Here is a 26,760-nt window from a genome sequence, read left to right on the forward strand (position 1 = left end):
ACTGTGTTACACATGGTGTAAATATATAAGAATGAATGCGGTCACTTTATCGCGCCCTCGAAGATTGTGATGTAAAGTATCCATAAATTAAAATGCCAATTTGTACTTGAATTTATTCACGAGAGGTTCATAAACAAGCCTTTGGAAGGACTGGGATGCTAGGGGGCGCTGTGTGTCCGATTGTTTCTGACTTGTGCAGTCTAGTGATTATCTGTCTGGTCCACCAACTGCCATGCAGGAGGGTTTTTGAAATACTGAGGGGAGTTGAATGAATGTACTCATCTCTTCTGTCTCTGTTTACCGTTTACGGTCGTCATGCTGTGCAGTAATAAGGGAAAAGCACAAAGACTTTTCTTCTGTATCATTTGTAAATAGTGTAAATAATCATCCTGAAGCTATAGTGTCACTTTTTTTTTGTTTGTATGTTTAAAAGATGGAGGCGGTGAGGGTCGTTCTCGCTGCTTCTCTGCGGCAGGATCGTGACTGAAGTGTGACTTTTCCCTTTTCTCCTCCACTCTCGGTGACGACGCTGTGAATAAAATGTATGTACAGTGCTTACTTGACTTTGACTGAGTGCCGAGTTCAGCCATTTCCTGTTGTTACAGCAGAGTCGTAGGCCTGATCTCAGGGCTCACATTTCATGCCTGTCGAGCCCCTCCCGGCTCCCGCTCCCACCCCATCGTCTTTTACAGTTGCTAAGCCACTGCTGTGACAACATCAGTCTTTGGAGCACTACTATTAAATTAATTAATTGCGTGCTGACGTTGTCCCGCGTCCACATGGTTCTGGATGCTCTCTGTTTGAAAAATGGACGTCATTAAACGCACACGAACAAACTCTTCAACTAATGCGTCACATGCGGCTCACACCGTGAGATCTTCATGTCGCTTCTGCGACTGAGACGTTTCTGTCAATCGGCATCCGGCATGTTCTTCTGCAGGAAAACTTCCGGGTGTTCACTTTTTCGGCCACAAGAGGGCGCCGTGCACTGGATTTCATTCGTCATTCTTGGGCAATGAGTGAGCGTCATCTCGGGCTCCATACAGACAGTGAATTTGGGGGACGTGAGGTAAGCGGAAACAAGGTCGGACCCTCCGGCAAAAGTATCTCTGAAGCTCCAAACGAATTGATCTGAGCTGCGGCCAAAGTGACGGGAGAATTTATTGTTTGGTACAAATTGTGCCCGCGCAGCCAATACTGACGCTAATGGCACTGCTATTCAGTATTTACAAAGCACAACACAAGCCGAAACATAAGCAGAAAGTTCATGCATAAGTGGGAGTGGCACACTTATTTACACACCGTTTCCTTTTGACACTTTTGAAGGACGCAAAAAGAAATCACAAAAATTATCAAAATTTCTCAAATTTTCAAGCACTACTTTTCACTGCTCAGTCTGCTGTTGTTTCCTACTTCCATAAATTATACTCCAGAATACATACAAATACATCTGGAACTTTATAGAAACTTTCTTTTCTCGTTGGCAGAGGAGGTCAAATCCTAATTGATATGATCAAAGAGGGAAATAACAGCTGATGGAATCAAAGCGACAGTTTGTGTAAAGGTTCAACTGAGACACAAGCTGACCCCACTGACACAGATATTCACTTTTGTCTAGTCGGTTCACCTTCAAAGTGCCAGAGCCCCAGATACTCAAACACTGGCATTGCAGGTATGTCTGGAACTCTGAAGGGTATTCCTTTTCTCTTTGAATTGAGAGGATAAAACCCTGTTTCACACAAACATATCCTGCACTTATGGTGTAGGAGGGTATTGCACATGTCTTGAAAAGGTGCAATATCCCATGGCCAAACAGATGACAAATGACTATCCACACTCACATTCATTCACACCTGCAGACAATTAAGAGTTACCAATCAGACTATTGTGCATTTATTTGGTCTGTGGAAGGAATCTGAGAGCGTTTGGAGAGAACCCAGACTGGCAAAGAAAGGCTGCACTGCACCACCAAATCACCCTGATCAGGAGGTCAACATGCAGGTAAGTCTAATGTCAAGAAATCAACTTCCTTAAAGCCTGTCAAATTAGTTCGCAGTAGAGTTCCAAACATTGCAAATACATGTGAACAACTTGTCTCTCATTTGTTTCTTAATGCCTCCAAAATGACTTCTTTAAGTTCATAAGTTTTGTTATCATCAATGTCTTTTTCTAATCGAAGTGATGATGGGATCAAACTCACGTGATCAAAAATGACAGTGCCTCAATAAAAAATAGTAGCCAATGCTATCGAAACAGCAGTTTGTGGACGCAATCCATTCAGACACTAGCAGGTAAATGTGTATTGGCAGGTAGTCTGAGAAACAGTCAGTAGGGAAGGTGGGCAGGTTGTTGACGAGGAACACGATGTGGAAAGGTGTGTAGCAGATGATGAACACCACCATGTTGGCCATCACTATGCCCATTGTGCTCCTCTTTTCCTCTGACTTGTCCTTGGCCATGGACAGAGTGTAAATGATCCAGGTGGAGCAGAAGATGATGATCAGCAGCGGGATGGCGAAGCCGAGGAGCTGCATCGTCAGAAGGAATTCACGTTTTAACGGCTTATCTTTGCATCTTTCATAGCAGGTCCTGAGGTTGTCTGGTTGATTTTCCTTGTTGAACACTGTGCTTATTGTTAACAGTAATGTCCACATTACCAAACACACAACGGAAGCCGTCGCCTTCTTCCTCCTCCACGAGCTGACCTGCAGTGGGAAGATTATGGCCAGGTATCGCTGAACGCTGATGGCCGTTGTGGTCAGGATGCTGCCGTACATGTTGATGTAATGGACATGGATGAGGACAGTGCACAATTGACTCTTAGGCAGGCAAAAGAAGGAATCGAATATCCTGAAGGGTAGGAAGAAAATGAGAGTGAAGTTGGCTATGGCCAGGTTGAACATGTAGATGTGGGTGTCGGTCCAGGAACCCCATTTGGCAACGAAGGCTCGTAGGGCAGTGGCATTAAGCACAAATCCCAAGAAAAACACGGGACAGTAAGCACAGCCCTGAAAGATCTTCACATCCCACCTGTCAGAAAGGTTGCAGTTGTTGGTACCGTTGAACATCTTTATCTGCAAGAAGTGAGCAGTTATCTGCAAGAAGGGAGCGGATCATTAGAGTGTTGCTTTAAAAGCACAACCCATTTATTTAGAGCAAAAATCTGACTTCAGGGTCAGAGTCCAGCCTGAGAAGCAGCATACAAATTCAAAATTTTGCAAAGCAACAGTATAGGGCTGAGGTTTAGATAGCATTCTGACACTGTGGGTCTTTTGCTGGACAACCATCAGGAGAAGAAAAAAAATGTACTTCAACAAGAGCATGTAGGATTTGTAAATGTTGACTTTATCTCAGATTCTCCAGTTATGTAAAGCTATGAACTGTGCAATCAGCTCAATCAAACATCCGCACAAATCTTGCCAGCATCGATGTAAGCTCTGTATAGAAATGGCAGAATTCTCTGTTTACACCTCAACAAAATGTGTATTTTAATTCAAAGTCTGATAAGATAAAGAAAGCCTCAGGCTCGCAGCTCGTTTTTCATTTGATTGACAATTGAAGTTAAACACCCAAGCAACATCCGTACATCATTTATTTTTATTATAATTTATAATTTTTCCTGTGAAGTGAAAAGTACAAATACAGACAGAAGAAACATACACATCAGAACTCACCATAGAAGCTCGCTTTCTGTGCGCGAGATGCTGGATTCACTACAACTACTATCTATGCAGCAACGGCAGCAGCATTTTGTTTCCTCTTTCAGCCTAATGCAAATGAAATGATTCAATACACAAAAAAAGCAGTGGCTTTTTTTCAGCTAACATGGCTACAGTCACGTTCTCTGCAGGAAACAACGAAAGGCTGCTCTTGGTTTGACATTAGACCTCAACGCTGTTGACGCACACAGCTCACCTACTTGTCACTGATGGAAAGTCCTGTGGCTGTGCAGAACTGTTGGCGGTTATCTGATCATAACATGCTTTTACACACGTATGCGTCTGCACGCTATCGAGTTTCGAGTTTGCCATTTCATTAAGTGTTATTTTGTTGATGTCACTCAATGAAAATTCTGCCCGAGACTGTTTCCAGCCACTAAGTGGGGAGGAGGGGAAAGGAAAGAAAGAGGGAAAAGGCAGAGTAATACAAGGCTGGAAATGAGAGGTGAAGAAGGAGACGGGCAGAGTGCACGCTGGAAAAGGAGATGGCAAAATAAATCGTGATGTTGTGCAATCGGAACGATTTAGAATGCGGCGTCTCCAGTGCTTAGCAGCTGAAAATTGATGAGCGAGAGGTTGGTGGGAGGGGGGAAAATAGGTCAAAGCATTTTATTTTTCTTTTGCTGAAAAACAACAAAAATTCAGAGGCAGAAGCTGAAAAGAAAACACGAAGGAGGCTTGTAAGGAGGCGACGCAGGACCATTTGCTCGGAAAATGTGTGTCAGTGTGTCAACCATGATCAGGAAAAGCGTTTTCCCTGGTGTCTTATATTCCATTGTCGCACATCAATTGACGGAGCAAAAAATAACCTGTGAGACGTCCAAAGCGTTCCAACATCTGACAAGTCACAAAGCCGCCCGCAGGCCTCTGGCTGCGACCGCATGTTTATCAACTCAGCCTCTGTGACGTCTGTGGGCGCAACGCAGATAATTGGAAACGACTGAGAAATCATGAAGGCATCAGCAGGTCTTTCTCTACCTTCATGACCTCTGACTAGCCGGTCACCTGGAGATTTTGACAGCAGTGGAGCAGATGCGGCGGTGGGTTGGCGGCTCGAGTTATCCTTCTTCTGCTCTCCTGGTTTTTTTTTTTTGCCCACAGAAACCGTGTGTCTGTGTTCTTGTTTGTCTTCTGGGGTCTGATTCACTTATTTATGGCACAGGGTGTGTATTCGCCACTGTGACCATACTGCATGGGTCACATGACACACCGATTGAACTATCTGCCAAAGCGGCGGTAAGCCCTTTGTAATACTTTGCTTGTATCGCGCACAGTTTACGTCTCCGTCCCCAACATTTAAATGAATCAGGGGGGAAAAGGAGGCCCATAATGCAATGTTTACTGACGCTGCTTGTCCTCAAGATTCTGGAACACTGACCATATTTGAGAAAAACACAGATGAATCATTGTCTGCATCATAATCTCCCCAGGCTCAAACACTGTCATGTTTGGCGGCTTGGGCGTAGATAGCAAAGAAGAAAAAGGAGTGCCAGTTTGAAAACTGCAGACCTTTGACATGGTTGCAAAAACCCCAAGCTGATTAGAAAATACAAAAAATCTTAAAGCACAACTGATTACAGCTTTGGGCAACATTGTGAACAATGGTTGTCTCTGTGTCATGACCTCAAATGTTTAGGACAGAGGGCTGGTTTTGCTTGCAATGAATAAATACAGTTATGGAATATAATAGAGGGCCTGTTTTGGACACAGATTCAAGGAAGTGTTGTTGCAGATATTTTGTTTCTTTGACTGACGAAACATTTTGGTGCCGTACGTCTGCAAAGCACTCTGGCCCTGTGTTTCCAATTACTCAAGAGGCTCTCCAGAGGAGCAAAGTGTAGAGACAAGAGCTGCAGTGAGTCTTTGTTTTATTGTATGAGATTAAGATTTGGACAGTAGAAAGCGGAGCTGGAAGTTGATGGGATGGGGGAGGTGGAGTGGGAAATTGATGGAAAGAAACCCCTTTGCATGGCCTGGGGTGTGGGTGTGGAAATGTAAAAATGCAATGTGGAAAAAGTTTTTGAGCGGCTCGGAGCTCACAACACAAAAACAGATGACAGAGCTGAGAGGTTTATGGGTTTGAAATGGTTTTACGCATTTATTTTTAATGCATTTAAAGGCCCAGTGTGTCAGATTTATTAGTATCTAATAATAAGAAAGCATGTCGTCCCTGTTTTTTAATGTTCCACTTGGTCTCCCATCGTCCTTTTAGCGACTGTGAAAGTGTGAACAGATCCATGTTCTGGGCTTCTGCGGATAGACGGTGATGCAATGCAGCTCTTGGTCTTTATGCAAAGATAAATGTTTGTTATCAGCAAACAGTTAATCAATGTTTACCTAAAAACAGACAAGCACTTCTTAGATTCTGTGCAATTCTGAAAGATCCTTTTGGTTGTCACTCACTGGGCCTTAAAGTCTGTTTATTGCTAACACAAGGTCTGTTTCAGCAGCTTTTCAGCATTCTCTCTCAGGCTGCAGCACTTACTCTGAAATGTGGACTATTTGAGCCAGAAGGAGAAATAGTCGCACGATGGAATGAAGGGCAGAAGGTGAACTCGAGGCTTTTTTCGTTGAGCAACGATTACATCATTACCTGAGGATTCAACCTCTGACTACTGCGTTTGCTTTTCATCCTGGGTTTTGATTAACAAAAGCCTTTAACATGCAGAGCTGTACACCGAGCACTAGATTACATCTTTTTTATATGGATTTGGATTTTGTATTCTTACCGTCACAGCATCTTTGATTTTATTTTAGTTTTAAAGAAAAATGACAAAATGACCAAAAAAAAAAAGAGGCAGAAATTTAATATCATGCAGGATATGAAGGGCTTTCGCATTTCGGATGCGCTCTGTTGTTATCATTAATTTATTTTGAATCCCTTAAGGCTTATCCTGTTTTCACAGTGATATTTCCCAGATCGGCCCTGATCTGCTATATTACAGTGGATATATTTGTCTGCTGCTCTTGGGTTGATCTCATTTTCCCTGAGCCCCATCTCTGCCTGCCTGCCCGTGTTTATTCCAGTGTCTGGTGCTGTTTGAAAGTGCCCTTTACACATCAGAAGTGCAGCAGGGTGGTGGGTGAGGAAGAACTTGTGGTGGTGGTGGTGGGGTGTTGTGCTGTATCTAGGTCAGTGAGGACACACCCCTCTCTCTCCTTGCTGTGCCCCTGCTCTCCTCCTCCTGCCCCCCCCCCTTTTTTTTTTGCTCCCTGCTGTGACGCAATGCAGCCTTTCTGCACCCAGAGCTCCCAACACCACCACTACCACCACCACCACTACGAGCAGAGGCAACACCGCCACCTCTGCCTCTTCCTTTATTTTTACCTCCTGAATCTGAAAAATGACAAGCAGCACCATCCCAGGAACCCAAGACAAGAGTACTTCCCTTTACCCGTGATCTGTTTTAGGTTTTGGGTTTCAGCTTTTTACAGATTACATAATTCTGCGGGCTTGCACAGAGTTTGTTGGGGTTGTAATTCTGCAAATGGCCACATGCGGAGGCATTCAAGGGTGTTAATCGTCGGGTGTGTCACTCTTGCTGCACATTTCATTTGAGAAGGTCACTTGACAGAAACTCCTCTGGATAATTTGTGTTTGTGTATCAGAGAAGTAGAGGCGACAATTAAACTAGTTATCGTTTTTGTTGTTGTTGTTGTTTTTAGTTAGTACACCTCAACAATCATTCTCTGTCTGTGTAGCCTGTTGTTAATATGTCAAAAGGAAAATCATGCAATATGCAAGCTGGAGAGCAAGCCTGGGAGTATTACATAAGCGGCCTGTCGTTACAAAATCCCAACGCTAGATGTCACTGTTTTCGGCGATGTTTGCCGTGATGAGTCATCCGGGTTGTATGTACGAGCAGAAAAAGTCCGACGTGAATTGCTGTCAGCCATGCTGTGGTTTAAAAGCCATTGCATTTGTCTCCGTCCGAGGTGTGAATCCACGGAGGGTCGGACGTGTTGAACAGATGGAGGACAGAAAGAATCTGGGGATACTAGATCAGACAAAGCTGCAGAGTGAAAGCCAATTATATTAGTGTGTGTGTGTGTGTGTGTGGGGGGGGGGGGGGGGAGTTATTTTTAGTCCATGTTTCCAGTGTGAATCTGGAATTTCAGGAGCACCAGAAGGATTATTCAGGAAGAGAGCGGATTAGATGTTTTAAAAATATAGCTGTCCACGTATAAAGATTGGAAGTGGGGGGAGGAAGGGGAAATGCCTGGATAAGACAAAGCTGGGAATCAGGATGAAGATAGAAGGAAAAAATAGGGGTTAGGGGTTATTGCGGAAGCTCCAATAGTCACTGTTGAAGGGCAGGAGGGAAGAAAAAAAAATCTGCCGGACACTGAAGTATTTCCATCTCGCTGTGTTTCCTGGCCTGCAATAGGAAATATCACAACGTGTGTGTGTGTGTGTGTGTGTGTGTGTGTGTGTGTGTGTGTGTGTGTGTGTGTGTGTGTGCGCGCGCACACATGCACGCGCATCCACATAACTGGGTCAAGTTCACATGGCAGTGCACGTCCAATCTTACTGGAGATAAACACATGAAAACACAGCCGTGGCAACCGGCCTGTTGTCCTTCCTGCCTGCCGCATCTTTACTTGACACATATTTGTTTTTGCATCAGATTTGCCTGTTGATGTTAGCACACGCGCACACTCACGCACACAAAAGACACACACAAAAGGCTCACAGTCCCCTTTTTAATGTCCCTTAGGGGGTGTGTGTGGATACGTGAAAGTCCACTGCAATCCACTCACTCATTTGTGCGTGTGTGTGTGTGTGTGTGTGTGTGTGCATTAAAGCCAAAGGCCGAAAGACACGCCGAGGGAGGAGGTGAGTGACAGTGACAGAGAGGGAGAGATTTACTGGTTGCTTTTCTCAGGACAAGTCTGGACATACTGCAGTGAGCACATGTGTGTTTGACTGTGTTGTGTGTGTGTGTGTGTGTGTGTGTGTGTGTGTGTGTGTGTGTGTGTGTGTCAGCGTGCGTGTGTGTGTGTGTGTGTCAGCGTGTCTCTTATACACACCCAAACAGCCGCAAAGAACATTTACGAGCTTGTTTTAGCAACCTTGTTGGAGAGACACATCCTGTTCAGAAGACACGGCGGCAGGCGCTGGAGGTTTAGAGAAGTGGGCTTTCGGTTAGAGTTCTCCAAGTTTGATTCATGTGACTGTTTACACAGAGGAAACAGAGAAGAACAAATCTTCTGTTCTGGCCTTCATTGAAAAAATAAAGTGTCCTTGACAGAAGGACTGTTGCTTTGGCTTTCCCTATGCAAATATGAGAAGTCGCTGGTTGTGTTTTGCGAGGCACCGGCGCTGGCTGACATAAATATTGATGTAGAGTAATTAAATTAAGATATTCTGTGTACACTAAAGGTTCAGTATTATGTCAAATTCACTTCACTGGTGTTTTACAACAGCAATACTTGTCTACGGCCTGTCACTGCAGGTCCCCAGAAATGAGAGTTAATTTCTGACTTTTTTGCTCTCTCCAGAATTGTTTCCAGATTATGATGAATTATGTCACAAATCAAGTCTCACTGAAACCTCCAGGCAGGTGTTAGAATGTGCCCTTTTCAGAAAGGTATTAAGATACAACAAAGCTTTGGTCTTAACATAAAGCCCAAACTGGACGTTCCTGTTTCTCTGTGAATGTTTGACGTGGGAGTGCGAGGCTCTGTTTTTATTGTGAATGTAAAACCTGCACTCGTCATAAAGTTCAAATCAAAAGCAGTTCCACTGGACATTAAACATGCGCAGTTGTTAACGATGTTGGACGTTCCAGTGCTCTGTGTTAAACCGGCAGAGCATCTTTCCACACGTGTTAATATGTCATATGTAGACGTCTTAATGTAGCCAATCTTTAATGGCGTCAGGCAGACCAAGAACACTGAAAAACACCAGCTGCGTTAAAGCACTCCCAGTGCATGAGAGTGGCAAAAGTGAGAGCGCTCTGGCAGTTTAATATTTACCTACCACCCTTTGATCAAACTTGTACACTGTTTGCTCTGTGGTCTTTAATCAAACTCTCCCGCGGAGGCTATAAAAAGAATATATTAAACTGATAATAACACCGAGAGGTAAAAAAAAAAAGAGAAAAAAAAGAGTGTAACAAATGAGCTCTAGCTTTCGGGGAAAAAGCAGACGCGAAGATAAGCAAGAGAGGAGAGTGAAATATGGAACAAAGGATAGATTAAGGAGCAGGATGTGAAGCAGAGTCAAGGCGGGAGAGATGAGCGCGCCCAGACTGTGGCGGCGAGGGAGTGGTGTTTGTACTCCATCTGACACACTGACCCAGTGACGCAGCAAAGCTCACAGATTACAGAGCCGCAGCGGAGGGAGGGGAGCGGGGATTAATGGTGCCTCTTGAGAGGAGAAAACAGGGAGATTAACCGAGCAGGCGGATTAGAGCTCTCTGGATGGCAGGAGCCAGGAATAATCCCGCTGAACCGACTGGCACAGTCCACAGCGGCGTGTACGTGCATGTGCATATGCATGTTTATGGCAGCGATGAACAAATTAGCACAAATTACAGGATAAAGGATGCGGTCGACGCGACGAGTGGCGTCTGCAGCCGACACAGCCGCAATTATCAACCTTCGACACTCGGAGGCGTGTGGATGTTTTACAGTGTGAGAACGGGAGGCAGGAATGCGATGGGTAGTCGCTGCTGAGGCGCAGAGACCAGTCATGGGGCCTCAGTGGAACCATGTGCGGCCAATCAGTTACAGTCGCTCCCTCATCCCCACAAAGACCCTTTGATGTGAGTGAGGCCTTTAAATGTAACCGCGGGGAGTCACAAGGCTACACAGGGCTTTGATGTGACGCCCGAGAAACCGAAGGGCAGGATCCTCTGCATCCCTGTCACTGACCTGTGTGACAAGAGTTGTCAGTAAGCATCACTCACCAGCCTTAATTCTCTGATACCAAAGAGGTGGCATTCATGGAAAACCGTCATTTTGTCACAGTTTAAAACTGACTAGACACTACAGATCCACAGTGGAAAATCATCTTCTCACTGGCCCTTATTGAAAAGAAAGAAATCTGGCCGAGAAATCTGTTTTGCCTATAAATTTGCCAAATGGGGGATAGAGACAAATTTGGTCAATTGTGGAATTGTGAACATTTAGCTTTGTGATGATGGATGTAAAAACGACTGTCTGGAAGTAGCAGAATCACGTCAACCTATAAGATGGCCAAAATATTTCTCAGTCCCTGCAATGAAAAGGTGTCAAAAAAATACAGCTAACACCAATAATCAACTTGGCAAGATGTCCGTTGCCAAGGCAACAACTTTTACCTCAACAGTTTCCACATTTGAATACACACATCTTATGGTACGTTGCTTCTACAACACAGAAGAGACAACAACAGAAATGGTGTAGCTTAACTGCTTCAACTGATCTCTGGTTCTGTTTGTTTGCCCTTTCATTGAAAATTTTGAAAAGAGTTGCTTCACGCTGGGGTGGAAGTCAGACTTATGTCACCAACATGTGATCACGGGCACACAGTACATGAGGTAAATATCCGTCTGTTTGCATAACATCCTTTCTGTTTCCCTCATTTTGCTCCCTCATCCTGTTGTGTTGCTGTTGCTGGCAGCCTCCCAGAATCCTCCAACCTCTCCTGGCTCTGACTTCCTCTTCCTCCTTGGCCTCCTGCCTTTTTTCTTAAAAAAAAAAAAAAAAAATTTTTTGCTTCTTATATTCTTATCATGAAACAACAAAATGTCTACCATGTATAGGCCGATTCTGAATCCCTCCTCTGCTCGCACTTCCCCTCCTCTGCCGTCTAACCGCGCTGCACAACGGTTACATAAGAGCTAAGGTCAAAGTGTCACTGCCGTTGTCAAGGGAGACATAGAACAGAGGGGCTTCAGAGGAGACCGTGCCTGCATGGGGCGGGGGAAAGGGGAGGAAAAAAGAAACCAGCGCACACGAGGCAGAAAAGAGAAGAGACTGTACAGGCAAGGAAAATGGAAAAATAAGTCACTGCAAAAGAAGACATGGTTGAAAACTGAAAGCTGTTCAAGTGAATGTCATGTTTGCTGCAGCAGAGGAGCCAAAGGAGAGAGCGAGAGAGAGAAAGAATGAGAGAAAAAAATGAGGACATTCAAGAGATATTAGAGAAATAATATAAAGGAAAAGGGCGTGGAGAGGAAAAACACAAAAGAATGTGAGTGCCAGCGTCTGCGGGGGTGAATGTGTGAGAATCACAGAAACGATCTGTGACTGTGGCCGCTCTGTGCTCGGCTGCTCCACTAACCTAGTTCGGGTAATCTCTGCCTTCATGCTGTTTCATAACACCGCTGCCAAAGAATTGCATCATAAGGCCACCCCCTCCATCGGCACCGCCACTCGCTACCCGCCCGCCTACTCATCGCAGTCACAAACACGGCGTGGCAGCGACGCATTTGCATCAGAATAACAGGAGAACGGCACAAATTTGCGCAAAGCGGCCAATGATTCATGCAGTGGCGACAAATTAAAACACATTCTCACAACATGTTTGCTTCCGCCACTGCGTGTGTGTCTCCCACATGGCAAGATAATGAAATGTCAGCCTGCATCATTAAGCGTGACATGTTCTGCTCATCAAGAGCAGAGAGCGAACAGAGTGAGTGAGCAGAGTGAACCTGTAACCAGAGTGCTGTCACTCAAAACTTTTAGAAGGTCACAGGGTGTAAAAACCCTGGGGTGGCTCTTTGTGGACTGAGCAATCTTTGAGAGAGCAGCCAGAGATTCATATAACTTATGAAACTCTAGAAACTCTGCCACGGCTCTCCAAAAGCAAACTGTTAAAATGAATAATTCAAAAAACGTTCACATCAAGTTGCTAAATCATTGTCGGAAGGTTTGTCGTTTCCAGCTCAAATAAGATGACAGAGCTTGTATTTTTTTTTTTTTTTATCTCACTGTGTCTCAAGTGCAGCTTAGTTCTTCTTTTACATGTTTTTCATTTGAACAACTTGTTCTCAAAAAAGTAAGAGCAGCTTAACATGTAAGCGCTAAGAATATACAAAACACACAAGTGGCAGTGTGCCGGAAATGCTTTGAAAATCCTTGACAACAGTCAGTTAGTGACAGTAAATAATAGTTCTGCTTGGAACTTCCCCAATTTGTGGCCTGAGCACTGATGCTGCGTGTTTTGTTTTGTTTTAAACTTCCAATTTATGATGAAAGTTAAGTGTTTACATTACGCTCCAAGTCACATCCGGGTGAACGCCTTGGCTGCAGGGGACGAAAGGGGGAAAACCCTGGTGAAATATATATTTGAAGGCTCACCGCTTCTCTTTATCCACGGAGGCGGCTTTTAAATGGAAACAGGTGCACATGGCGTCAAATAATGGTCGTTACAGCCTCCACGCCTCGAAGCAGAACTGACGTTACAGCTTCATTATCGGTGACAATACAACATTTCGAGAAGCGATAAAATAAAAAAAGAAAAAAAAAAGGAAGAAACGCAACGAGGAAATAAAGAAAAGAAAAAAAAGACTCAACGCTCCATGTCAGTCCACCTTAAAACTCGCTCCCGAGTGCGCGCGGCCGCGAGTGCTGCGAGATGAGCTGTCGGCGGTGAGATCATGGGAGAGTCCACGCTCGGAGAAAGTAGGTTAGCAGGGTAGACTGAGAGGAAAGCAAAGCAAGAGAGTCAGAGCTCGCCGAAAGGAGGAGGGGGCACCGCCGATCACCTCGCGTCCACTGTGGGACTATTCTGTCAAAAAGAAAGAAGAAGGGGGTAACGGAAAAAAAAAAAAAAAAAAAAGTTCGATGCACTCGCCGAAGACCACGATGACAACCAGAACCACTTTTTACGCACTCGTCTGTCGTCAGGACTTGGCCGAGCGCTAGAGGAGAAGAAGAGTTGTGGGTAGTTTTTTTTTCTTCCCATCTCTCTCTCTCTCTCTCTCGCTGTCTCTGTGTTTTTCGGTTGTTGGTCGTTGCTGACTTGAAGCTGACTGTCTGCAGCCGGGACTAAGTTCACATTGAGTGGAGCCAGCTCGCCACTGACTCCACGACATCCTCCTCCGGCACCTCCTTATCCTGCCGCCTACATGAACTACATGCAGACACGTTTTTGTCGGTGTGTTTGTTAAAGAAAAAAAATATATATTGCGTTCAGCGCGAAGAGAAACCAAGGATTCGTCAAAATGCGAGGTGAGTAGTTTCTTCGTGTGCGAATGAATTTTATTCTGGTGGTGTGAGCGCTTGTATCGGGGGTGTCTTGTCAGGTTCAAACTACCGCGTGTGTGTGTGTGTGTGTGTGTGTGTGTGTGTGTGTGTGTGTGTGTGTGTGTGTGTGTGTGTGTGTGTGTGTGTGTGTGTGTGTGTGTGTGTGTGTGTGTGTGTTATATTCCCCTCCTGCCTCCCTGTGCGCATTAATCCCTCTCGACTGGATTATCTCCGCACAGGGCTGCGTGCTCCGAGTTCGCCATGCAATGTGTGAGACATCATGTGCGTGCACCGCTCACAAGAAGACACGCTAGACAAACATTCGGTTTTCTTTTTCAAGGTTGTATTTCTTGATATGTATGTTAGTTTATACAGGATCTGGTCCTTGACTTGCGTAGCTTTTTCTTCCTCCTCCTCCTTCTTTCTTTCTTTTTCTTCTTTGCGTCACGATGTCGTGCTGGTACCAGACGCGTCAGGTGCTTTTATTACATCAAATCCGAGTCTCGAAATCCCACCTGGGGATCCTGCACATTTTAGTCTGGGTGTCCATGTTAGAGTTATGCAACACGAAAGGAAAGAGGGAGGGGCTTGATAGGAGGTTGTTGTTAACCAAGATTCGAATTATGTAATCAAAAACGTCACGCTTGGAATTTGAACACATTTAAATAACCATTGACCTACATTTGTTTGAAAGAATATTTAATATTCTTTGAGCTACTTTTTTTTTGATACAACGTATAAACACATTTATTTTTATATTATTATTATTATTATTATTATTATTATTATAACAATAATAATCTTCAACATCAACCAGAATCTATTTTGCATTTTTGTTTTTTTGTTTTCTCCCGTGTGATCGCCGCGCAGGCTGCACTTTGAGAGAAGAGCCCTGAATGGTGCTGGCGTAGTTGTGACGTTGGCCGTGTTGTGATGCGGTGGCTGTGCCAGCATGGCCGACAGGGTGAGCTTGCAGAGCAGAGAGAGGGATCCGGCTGTTCCACTGACCTGGTTATGTCACCCGATATTATGCAGCCGCGGCAACACGCAGCGGCGGGAGGCGGAGCGGCCTGTGGGAAGCGCCGCGTTCTCAGCCGTGCAGCGCCATGTGCTGTTGCAGGCGCGCAACGGAGGAAAGGGAGAGGGCTGGTGAGGAAGGAGGGGGCTCGCAGAGGCTGAACTTGAGCAAGCGAGTGTTTGTTTTTTTTGTTTTTTTTGTTGTTTTTTTTGTTTTTTTAACCTGGGCAGTTGTTTACAACACCTTTTTTAAATTTTCAAATGCTTAAGTACCTCAAGATAAAAAAAAAATTCTCTGTACACCCAGGGCACTAGGAGAAAGGCTCTCCTATAAATTCTTAAAGCAAAGTTTCGGTAGGTCTGATGGACCGAAACATTGCTTTAATAATTTAATTTAAAAAATGTTGTGCCTAAAAATTGTACCTCAAACTCAAATTCTGTAAATTCATTCAAATGTTTAAATAATCAACACAAATCAGATTCAATGGGGAGAAAAGAATGCCTCTGAATTTTTTTTGGGTGAATGTTTTAAAGGCTGCAAAACCTGAAAAAGTAAAAAACACATTCTAAGCATAAACCACCTTCTGTTGATGGTGCCTTCCTGCGTTGTCTTTTCTGAACATATTGAATATGTGCTACAGCAATAGATCTGCTTCTGTCTACAGTGAACATATTAAGGACTCCCCTACCCCCCATACTCCCAGCATGTGTTTTTAGCACTTGGATGAGTGGGGACGGCAGAGAGGGAGGCTCTATCTCTGGAAGGATATCCAAAAGTAAACAAACACGGCCCATTCTTAGCTTGCTACACTAAAATGTAGGTTAGTCACCCATCCTGTCGCTTCATGGGGAGTAAAGCTTGTAAGCAGTTTCACCCTATCGTCATTATTATTATTATTATATTTTTTTAAAAGGTCTTCCCGCAATCAAAAGACGGTAGTTTCCACTCCGGATTGCTGAGTCACTCCCTGAAAGCTTTGGAGTTGCCTGTCAGCCTGTCAGATGTTTTTTTTTGAGGGCTAGTGATGTCTGGACTGCTGAGACTTCCTGTGGTTGTCTGGACTCAGATGCAGTGAAAGAGCCACAAGGCTGGTATCGCACTGAAGCACGCATGCAGTGGAGGAGCCTATGGAATTCTTAACTCTGTTGTAATCCCTTCTGTGGGCCTCAGCTTTGGCCTCCGCTGGTATTTGCATCTTTCAAAATAGAAGTCCTTCATTTGAATGCACACAGAGCCCGGCAGCCAGACCGCGAGCCGAGCCCCTCAACATCTCGCTCTTAAAGTACTGTGAATCCTCGGAAAAACACCAAACACAAATACTTTCTGAACGTTGAATAGAAGGGGCTGCTGTCACCAGCACGTCTGCGTGAGACCGCTTGCTATCGCAGGCTCAAGTACAAGGTGTGAAAACAAACTAGGCTCTGTTGTTCTACCAAAAAATATTTCTGCTTCCACCCTTTTGGGTTTATCTGTGCAGGCAAAGGGGGCTTAGCGGGCTCCTCGTCTCGCCGAGACAAAATAATGTGGCAAACACAGCGGCTGTGCATGGCTGGGATTCCGCTCTCCTAAACCTAAGCCCATGTGTCGAGACGCAACACGGCCTTTATCTCCACGCTCACGCTCTACACCCCCTCTCCCACCAAAATCCCTTACGACTCCCACCCCCTCCAGTTCAGTAAGGCATACTTGGGAAGAGGTTAAAAAAAATCTGCTTTCATTAGAAGCCTGCTTGTGTGAGCGTTGTTGCTGGAGGGTTTTTGGCGCTGGCGCGCCGTGTTGTGACACAAAACAAAGAAAACCTGTTTGGGAAAAGACGAGGTTGTAAAATTATAAAGTGAGATGGTCGTGTGTGTGCGTGCGCGTGTGCGGAGTGTACGTGACCATGTGGCAGGTCAAAATTCGAATTTCTCCCCATCCCATCTCCCCACTGACTTCTTGGCACCCTTTTGCTGAATTAGCTTGAATAAAGATAAAGTGGTTGCACATTGAGCCGGCTGATAAAAACTCTGGGGCCGGTGTGTTTATAGCTGAGCAGTTCAAAAGTCTTCACCTGATTTTCTTTTTTTTTTTACACTTGTGTGTGTGTGTGTCTGCCTATGTAGTGGGAAGAGGGGAGGGCAGCGACCCTGCAGCTTATGTACCAGTCTTAAGCCCGCTCATTTGTGGGGTGAATGATGTTTCAGGGTTAAAGTGGCCACTGCTGCTTTCTGTCTCTCAGCGTCTCTCATAATAGCGATGACTTTGTTAAAAGCTCCCTTCATGTCACTTTTGCAAGTCAAAGTGAGGAAGACAGACTGGTTTGAGTGTAGCTTCTAGCACAAAGTCTCAATATACCAACTAAGAAATGATATTGGCCAAAAACTATCAGGGGAAAAATAGTAAAAAGCAGTATTTTTTTTTTATTTTTTTTTTTAGTATTTTATGATTGATCAGTTGGTCCATATTAAAACCGTGGTTGTTTAGCCACGTCCGGATTGTGGCTGCATACCTGCACAAGGGAGTGAAGGCAGCGTGGACATGTGTGGTTGTGGTGGCAGGGGCCTGGTGGGCATCTGGGTATCTGTGATAATCTTGGCTCTCAGCAGAGGATAAGAATAGAAACGGGGCGAAGAAGCAGAAGCTCAATGTCAAACTGCGGCGAGAGGGGTGGGCGCTTGATGTAGCTGACATTGAACGGCAGAGTTTGTGTGTGTTGAGTGGACCGCGGCCAAGTGCGACGCGAGTTATATGTGGTCAAATCAAACGTGGAGTCTCGCTGTTAAAATGGCCGGTAGTTACTCAGAAATGGACAAATTGGGTGAGAAGTGGAGCTGGTGGTTTACTTCCTGTGCCTCTACGATGAAAAATTGGCTGTTATGCAACGTAGCCAGGTTTCTGATGCAGACTAGAGGCCTCGAGGGAAATGTCTTATGGCCAAGGAAGTCTGTGCGTTTTCTACGTTCCACCTTAAGAGCTGGCTCTCCAGCCAAGCGGGAGCGCGCAGGGGCCTCCCTCCTCCCCTCTCTGCCTGCAGTGGGAAAGTGTGTCAGTAGGACAAAATGTCCACATGGGCTGACAGGCTGCAGCGGGCCGAGCGACGCATGACTCGACCAATGCCGAGGAGGCTGCGAGCGGCGCTCAGCCAGTGAGGCGGCGGGAGGGCGGGGCCTTTGGTGTTGCTAGAGTGAGCCTGCTGAATGAGTGTTGTGAGGAATGCTCACAGACGGGAGTTATATAACTGTGAGGCGAGGGAGGGGCGGAGGGGGAACCTGAGTGAGAGGAAAGAGGAAGGGAGGGAAGGAGGGAGATATTTTTCCATTGCATGCCTGCAGCTGCTCTGATCAGTTGGAGTATTTTAGTCAAGTGTTACACAGACAGACGACTTTGTCGTTAGAGGGGTAAAAAGGAGAAGCGGTGGGGGGAGAAAAGACGTTGGAAAGTTTTGGTTTTCCAGCCACGCGTTCCTGCTCAATCAGACTCAGACCCAACTAAGTGCTTTTCCACATGCTGCCCTTTCAGAAGTGCTACAGAGGGGACTTTTGTAAAATCAGGCCGTGCAGACGGCGACGGTTATCTAATGCTGCGGCAGTGTTTGTTTCTCCGGTGCAGAAAGAAGCAGTCTTTTGTCTACGTGTCATATGTACAAGAGTCATGTGACAGCCCTATCAGTTTGTGGACTCGGTCCTGCTGGCGGGGGCCGCACGCGAGGCGCAGCAAAGACGCAGTTCGTGACAAACTTATCTCTTCTCGCGCCGCGTGTGGCCGCGCATCTCCATATTTGTCGTCGGGCGGCGCAGTGAAGCGGTTTGTGGTGTATCCTGAGGTGGCATCCATTTGTGCAAAGTTCGCTCGCCGTCACTGCAATATGTTAATGATCACCATGTAATACCAGCAATCAAACCTGATTCTGAAAAACAGACTGACAAAGTCCGGCACCCATAGAAGATCATAAAAATAGATAATGTAGAGGTGTGGTGGTGGGGATGGTGAATAAAGAGGCTCACAGATCACTCAGCAACGAAATGAGGAAGAAAGGGAGGCAGTCACAGGTGCAATCTCAAAAAGCTCAAAGAGAGCACGCAGCAGCTGTGTTTTGTATCAGCTGGAGGTAGAGGATGGCCTTCTGAGAGCACACAGTCACAGCAACAGTCAATCCGTGACGAGATAAAAGTGCTGGTAACCTTTTGAAGGTCTACAAAAGATACAAAAAGTGCATGTTGCTGCTGGTTTAAAAAAACAAACAAACAAGCAATATTAACAAAGGCATAACTTAAGTGACCAGCAAAAGAGACAAGGGAAGGATCAAAACTCTGGCTTGTGTTTAAATGTTGTTTTTGTTGTTGTTGTTACCAAAAATAGATGTTTTAAAATACTTCAATACTGTTATCTCCATCAGACATGAAAGATGTATGAAGGATATTTCGGTAACTACTGTTTTGTATGATGCAAAGTACTCATAAAACTAGAACAAAACTAAAATAAAACTATATGACAAGCTACCACACAACCCCACAAGAAGAGAAATGTGTATCATTACCTTTCTGGTGCGGAATATCTCTTATAGGCTTCTATCATACAAAAATTCTGCAGCATAGTTTTTGTTTGTTTTTCTTGTGAAGTTGTGAATCCAAACAATGAGATTGAGCTTTATTGACTTCAGTTCTTAAGCTGAGAACTAAGGTTTACTTTCATTTTAATGTTACCTTTTTCACAGCACAGCCTCAACAAACAGCAGCACATTAACCATTCTTCACAATGTTGTCCATGCAGCTCAGATCGAGGTCATCCCCTGCAAGATCTGTGGGGACAAGTCCTCAGGGATCCACTATGGAGTCATCACCTGCGAAGGCTGCAAGGTGAGGATCCAAATGCATGACAGGCAGAACCTCAGCCACTAAAACTAATTTCCAACGAGCCTTTTTTCCACGTCTAATGCTATATCCATTCTCCTGATGCAGGGCTTCTTCCGCCGCAGTCAGCAGAACAACGCCATGTACTCGTGTTCCCGCCAGAGGAACTGCCTGATCGACCGGACCAACCGCAACCGCTGCCAGCACTGCCGCTTGCAGAAGTGTCTGGCTCTGGGCATGAGCAGAGATGGTAAACGGACACAGAGGCGGAAGAGCAGCACACATTTCACGCACATAAATTTAGCCGCAAAGGCAGAACGGTCACACGTAAAGAGGAAGTGAAGTGGCGATCGAGCTTTGAATTAATGTAGAGCGCGAGAGTCACGACTGCGCGCAGAAGGAAAATTCTGTTTTTAGTGTCCGGCCATATAAATCTTGCACTCTGCACTTTATCTGTACGTGGGGGACAAACAAAACCACCTCCAACACAGCAAGAAAAACAGAAGTCAAGTGCAGGACGTCAACAGATGAAAACAACCACTCATGCGTCCCAAGTATGTAAAGAAGTTGTTTTTTAAAACGCATCTTTCTAGAGAAACCAAAATAGCGTGCCTTTAATCCTTCACTGCGTGCTGCATGGAGGATGTTCAGTAGACCCGTTTCCCCAGCAGACCGCAGTGCGTGCAGACCTTTTATTTATTTTAAGATGATGCCATGAGAATTTGAAGCATTCAGCTGTAAATGCGCACACATCATGACACTGTCCCATCCTTATACAAGAACAGAAACATTCAGTACTTACAGATAAGGTGGCACACGGAACCAAAAATATCTCCAGTGTGAGCTCGGGAAAGGAACCTAAGGTGAACCTTGGGTAAAACAGAGCTTGTGCATGGCAGCACAGACCACTTCTGAGATCCAGCTCATCCACCTTGTCGCTCTCCCATCAGGCAGCATTTCATTGGCCCACTTGAATTCGGTGGAGGATCTTTCCATCACCTCCTTCAGATACACTCAATTTGCCACGTGTCCAGGTGAATGATCATTGATCATGTTTGTGATGCACGTGTTGTGCTGTTGTCATTTTCTCACTCCAGCCGTCAAGTTTGGCCGCATGTCCAAGAAGCAACGCGACAGCCTCTACGCCGAGGTGCAGAAACACCAAAAATCCCAGGAGTCCGCAGGCGGCGGCTCCACAGCTCTGACCCTGCCCAAGGAGGAACCTGTGTGCGGCGGTGCCGCCGGGGAGCACACCGAGGAGGGTCTGAGCCGTTCCTACAGCACCGGAGGCTCCAGCTCCACCCTCAGCGATCTGGACGACATTGCGTCGCTGCCCGACCTGTTTGACCTGCCGCTGACCCCTGAGGAGGCCAGCGAGTACTGCAGCCTGGACCTGCTCGGTGGAGGAGCCAGCACGGGGAACACTTCCCACTCATCTTCCTCCTCCTCCTCCTCCTCCTCCTCCTCACCCCTGCCCAATCAGAATTCGCCTCAGCAGACCATCCTGGACGGGCCGGACGCCAGCGGGCTCCAGCTTCTGCACGCGCACTCTCTAACACATCCGCTGGGACACTTACACACAGTGCTGGACAGTCTGCCCGACGACTGCTCAATAACAGATCTTGGTAAGTGCAGAGTCGTAGAGTTGTCGTTTTATTTTTACGATTAACATGGTTGATGATGTGTGAGAGCAACAGTGAAAATGCTCACTTGCTTGAGAGGGTCAGGCCAACAGGGCATTACGGTAGCTGGCCGTTTTCCCCGTAGGGAAGAACTTAACCATTGGCTGCAGCGCTGAACTGGTGGAAAACATCATGTAACGCGAAATGAAATCACAAATCTAATCCGAAAACCAGTTTAAATCCCAGAAGCACCAGTATGGAGCGCAACAGAGAGCTTTTCCAAACAGGGTGAAATGGGTGCAAGGACCCAAACGGGAGATCAACTGTGCAAAATGAGCAGGAAATACATAATAATTTGTAGATACCGGGGATGGCAAACTGCAGGAGGGCTTTGAATGAGTTCTGTAAACGGCACAGTGAATGTGTGTAGTGATAATTCTGTAGCCGTCAACACTGGAGCTCCAATGGATGCTAGCGGCAGCAGCAAAAATGAGCCGTCAAGAGCGGCTGAGCCATCAGGCGATTTGTCCTCTGTCGAGGGGCATCAGCGGCAAATATAACTGTGAGGAGGCAGCAGTGTTATTATGACGCCGTGATCCACCCGTTTCCTAAAAAAATCCCCCAGCGCTGTAAATAACACAATGTGTGAAAACCACATGCTAACACGTGCCCTGCACATTTGTTGTTTCAGACCGCATCACTCAGAGCATCGTCAAGTCTCACTTGGAGACGTGTCAGTACAGCGCCGAAGACATGAAGAGATTCACCTGGGTGCAGTACACACCCGAGGAAACCCACGCGTTCCAGAACAAGGTTCGCAAGGGGCGCGACACAGCGGACCAGAGCCGCCAGCTTGACTGCCGTGAGAAAATCCCATTCACGTCGTAATAACGTGCCGATTTTTGTGCCTCCCTCCCCAGTCAGCTGAGTGGATGTGGCAGCAGTGCGCGCACCACATCACTAATGCCATCCAGTATGTGGTGGAGTTTGCCAAACGCATCGCCGGCTTCATGGACCTGTGCCAGAACGATCAGATTATCTTGCTGAAAGCAGGTCAGTGCACAGTCCATACATGTTCACTGAGGAATTACCTGATATCCAAAATTCTTCTGCAGTGAAAGGAGTTTGAAACTTGCTTCAGTTCCCTCTTCTGCTTTTTCTCCTTCTTCCAATATTCTTTTTTTTGCTTTCAATTAAATCACACATCCCTTCAATCCCAACCCCACCAAAAAACAAAAATGCAATTTTGAATTTGAAACTAAATTATTTGTTATTTCTTCCTCCATCTCTATCCATTTCCACGTCTTTGCCTCTACCTGTGGCTACCCTGTAGGCTGCCTGGAGGTCCTGCTCATCCGCATGTGCCGGGCTTTCAACGTCAACAACGGCACCATTTTCTTCAACGGAAAGTTTGCCCCGCCACACTTCTTCAAAGCACTTGGTGAGGATCACAATGGGATTTGCTTGAGAGATCATCACAAGGGTCATAAACAAAAGGGTCCAGCTGATCTTAGATCAGATATCTTCAACTTTAGTGCTAGGGAGAGTCAAACAAATGAATGAGTTTCTGTGTCTTAATCATTCTGGATGGAGGCCAGATGATGAAGACACAAATGCCTCAGTCCGGCCCAGCAACAACTGTTGACTTCATCAGTGACTTTCCAGTTGGTTAACTGACCTCTTGCGTTTCTGCAGGTTGTGACGACCTGGTCAGCGCCGTGTTTGACCTGGGAAAAGGACTTTGCCGTCTGCAGCTGTCAGACGAGGAGATGGCACTGTTCAGTGCTGCAGTGTTGCTGTCACCTGGTTAGTTTTCTTGTTTTTTGCGTTTCAGTGCAGGTCTAGATGTCTGATTGGTGCCGCTGTTTATTACAGACATTCTCATAATGCATCGTCCAACTACAACTAATTCATGATTTCTGGAGCGCTAGTTGCATAACTTGCAAGAAAATGCATGAAAATAGAACAGCAATGTATTTTTTGCACCAATGTGCAAAAAATGTAAGATCATTGATGACAAAAAAGTCATAATTTGCAAATGCTGAAATTGCATTCATTGAATTGTTTGGAAAATACTGATGGCAAAAAGTTTTTTTTTAGCATTGTGGCGCAAACAACTGTAGAGCAGTTGAGCAAGTAATAAACCCCTTTGCCATTTGCAGATCGGCCGTGGCTGACAGAGGGACAAAAGATCCAGAAACTTCAGGAGAAGGTCTACCTGGCCCTGCAACACAGTCTACACAAGGACGTAGCATCTGATGAGAAACTGGACAAGGTAGAGACCGAGTGTCCTTTGTCTCAATGTACTCGCCTCAATGATAAACCTTGACTAACTCTTCTTTCTTCACAGATGGTGTCCAAGCTGCCCATAATGAAGTCCATTTGTCACCTTCACATGGACAAACTTGAGTTTTTCCGTATGGTCCACCCGGAGACCGCCTACAGTTTCCCACCGCTGTACCGAGAGGTGTTTGGCAGCGAGATGTCTCTGCCGGACTCCACCAACAGCTAGACAAAGAGTCAGACAAGCGAGAGCAACGGAGAAAGTTTATCAAGAGGCAGGGAAGTGAGAGAAGAGACAGAGTAGGGTAGAGACATTGAAGCTCAACAACCAGCAGTTTTAAGAGACAATCCAGGACTTAAGTAAGAAAATAAAATGCTCTATCTCTAACGATCCCAAAGTAGTCCTCCACGTTTTCCAGCAGGCAAAAGCACCTTACACTACAGGCCACACAAAAGCTCATGGTCCTCTGCACATTGTAGCATCAACAACAGGCAACCAGGCACCATTAGAGTGACACGCTAGCAGTCCAGGGAGCTTGCAGCAAGTCGTAGCGCTTGTTGAGAATCAGATCCGATAGCGGATCACCCAAAACCAGTTATGAATGTACCTCATGGACAAGCACCAGTGCACAACCCAGAACCCAACAGCGAATGTACATACCCAACTGATCCCAGAAATAGTCACACCCGGTTATAGAACAAAAATCATCTTGGTCAACAGGTTGCCGACATAGAATATCAGAATATCTATTGTACCAACACAAATGCACACCTGACACTTAGGGACCAAGATCATGAGTCAGTTTCGCTGATATTTAAAAAAACAAATGGAAAAAATGAAATAAAATTAAAAAAAATCCACCACACCGTTGAGGCTGACCTCCACCGTCGGCCCAGCCTCACTCAGATTCAGACTGTGTCCGGTGCTGCCTCTTTGCAGGCTCTTGTAAATGCAATGAGAAACCTCAGTCCCACGCACCCTTTGTCCTTGTTAATGCCACTTAGAGAGAGAACAAAAAGAAATTATCTTTAATTTATATACACATTTATAAACAAATATTTTAAGATAAGAATGTAAATAGATGACTATGTAAGTATATGGAGAGTGTCAGTTTGTGTGTGAGGGAGGGAGAAAGAGAGAGAGAGGTAGATAGATGGAGAGAGTGTACAGAGGACGGACACAGCAGGCGGATTCTTCAGCGTTGGACTTGGATTTTCTTCTGGGCCGTTTCCTCTACATGACTGTACTCTCAGGTTTCCATGGCGACAACCCGCTCTTGCCCTGAACGGCAGCCTGACCATGCTGGGTGAGTTGCAATCACTGTGCGAGCGATCCAGGCGGACACCTCACGGCCATAGGTTGACGCAGCACAGGAGGAATGAAGCCCTCTCTCCCACCGGCCTTTGGTTAAGGGGAGAGGCATCAAACTGACAGCCGTCAGACTGCGGGACCGTGTCTGTTTTGGTAAAGAGACAAGAGGACACTAATGGAAAGAGGAAAAAAAAAAAAAGACTTTGTGAACTGTATGATCGAGGAGGAAGAGGACGCGCAGGGTTCCCCCCCTAATTGTTCCTAACCAGCAGTCGGTAAGAGTAGGCGTGGTCTTTCACCCTCATTATGTCCCAGCTGGCCGAAACAAAAAAACCAATGACGATCCATTCTGTGTATCATAATCTTCGCTGGTTGGAGCAACTGTATTATTTTGTACATTTGCTGTTCCTCACTCTCCTTTTTGAACCCCACACTTGTCGGCATACAAAGCACTTATACTTTCCCTTCTCACTGGACACTAAGGCCAGACAGAGCTACCAGCTGCCCCCCTGAGTCGGGCCTCAATGCCAGTAAACGTCTTCAGTCAGCGTATTTGATTCTTTTCTTCTTTTTTTTTCTTAAATTTCCACATCCATCACAGGAAGAAATGAATCACCCATAGCCGTTTGCATTTTCTTGTGTAAATATCAACACGTTTTTCTTTCTTGAAGGTTGTTATAGCATTGAGACCGCGATGAAAATGTCTTACTCGACGTGCAGTCAAGTTCTCAAGGAGAGTCGGAGAACCTGCCGCCTGCCACTCAGGGAGCTAGCTGTGATCTCATGTCACTTTATTCACCAGTGTCGTGTTTTAGCCTTGTGCTCCTCACACCTTCTTGCACCTAAGATGAGACGCATAACAATAATCACTGTGGACGTAAGCTCTATTTTTGTGAATGTTACTCACAAAGTGTCAAAGCCTTCCCCCATTGTCCTAATATTGTAACATTGAAAATTTAGGAGACATAGGAATTTAAAAAAAAAAGAAAAGAAAAGAATGACATCAATCAGGTAGTTAAAATGGAATTTTGTTATTGGGGTATAATGTTTCTTTTTGCTGTGATTTGCATTTATTTGTCTGTCTTTTATTCACCTCTTTCTTTAAATGTCTCCACTTTTGTCTTGTAAAATCAGTGATTTTTTTTTTTTTAATCTAAGAAAGATTAGGAAAAGTACAAACAATAAAGAATAGTTTGTCTGCCTTCTCTTTCCCTGTTATTACAAAATGTACAAAAGCTATATTGCTAGTCCATGAGTAACTCTGTCACACAACACAATTTACATTGTCGTCCAATGGGATACATTTTATGTGGTTTTAAGAATGTAATAAATGGTTTCTTTTCCTTTTGAAATGTTTGATTGTCATTTACACTGAGCTTCAACATCCCAACATCTGGAGAAGACTGGCTCCAATATGTGCCACTGGATGGTTGGTGCGGACAACTCTTCATCTGCACCACACTGCTCCATACACCAAGAAGGGGTGCCAGACCTTTGTTCTTGATGGTTTTGTACAGCTAGAGGTCCCTTCAGTCTTGACAGCATTCTGGTGCCTGGGAAAATCTGATGCATTGCACGATTGTACACATTACTGTGAATTACAAGAGTTCATCTTCTTTGTATTGAAAACATGGTCAAATATCTATGAATCCACTCTGGCAGTATCATTTATGCATTATGACTGCCTAACAAAAAGTGTGCTGAGGTTTAACAATCATTATTTGCCACATAAACACACTCACTGCATATAGCATTGAGCTCATCGAGAAAAAAAATTTTTTTTCGTGATGATTATGTA

At 45.3% G+C, this 26,760-nt stretch overlaps 2 protein-coding genes across 2 annotated transcripts; one reads left to right on the plus strand and one right to left on the minus strand.

Moving 5' to 3' along the window:
• Nucleotides 1-1,878: 1,878 nt before the first annotated feature.
• On the minus strand, nt 1,879-3,139 carry LOC142885041 (lysophosphatidic acid receptor 6). Its single transcript, XM_076021132.1, has 2 exons — nt 2,070-3,139; nt 1,879-1,978 (listed from the first exon to the last, which is right to left on the minus strand). Exon 1 carries the CDS (start codon nt 3,066-3,068, stop codon nt 2,205-2,207), a length of 864 nt encoding a protein of 287 aa, XP_075877247.1. The 5' UTR covers nt 3,069-3,139; the 3' UTR covers nt 1,879-1,978; nt 2,070-2,204.
• Nucleotides 3,140-13,282: 10,143 nt separating this feature from the next.
• LOC142885042 (nuclear receptor ROR-beta-like) lies at nt 13,283-26,314 on the plus strand. Its single transcript, XM_076021133.1, has 10 exons — nt 13,283-13,883; nt 19,666-19,751; nt 19,854-19,995; nt 20,843-21,370; nt 22,059-22,180; nt 22,288-22,420; nt 22,701-22,808; nt 23,063-23,173; nt 23,530-23,642; nt 23,718-26,314. Exons 1-10 carry the CDS (start codon nt 13,877-13,879, stop codon nt 23,877-23,879), a joined length of 1,512 nt encoding a protein of 503 aa, XP_075877248.1. The 5' UTR covers nt 13,283-13,876; the 3' UTR covers nt 23,880-26,314.
• Nucleotides 26,315-26,760: the final 446 nt, after the last annotated feature.

The sequence above is a fragment of the Nelusetta ayraudi genome, unplaced genomic scaffold (genome assembly GCF_046127955.1).
Source record: "Nelusetta ayraudi isolate G7.1 ecotype Tasmania unplaced genomic scaffold, CSIRO-AGI_Nayr_v1 ptg000011l, whole genome shotgun sequence".
Taxonomy (NCBI): Eukaryota; Metazoa; Chordata; class Actinopteri; order Tetraodontiformes; family Monacanthidae; genus Nelusetta; species Nelusetta ayraudi.

Coding starts and splice junctions, on each gene's coding strand:
- LOC142885041 (XM_076021132.1), bottom strand. CDS start 3,068: ATGTTCAACGGTACCAACAACTGCAACCTTTCTGACAGGTGGGATGTG.
- LOC142885042 (XM_076021133.1), top strand. Junction 22,181..22,287: donor CCCACGCGTTCCAGAACAAG/GTTCGCAAGGGG, acceptor CTCCCTCCCCAG/TCAGCTGAGTGGATGTGGCA. Junction 22,809..23,062: donor ACACTTCTTCAAAGCACTTG/GTGAGGATCACA, acceptor GCGTTTCTGCAG/GTTGTGACGACCTGGTCAGC.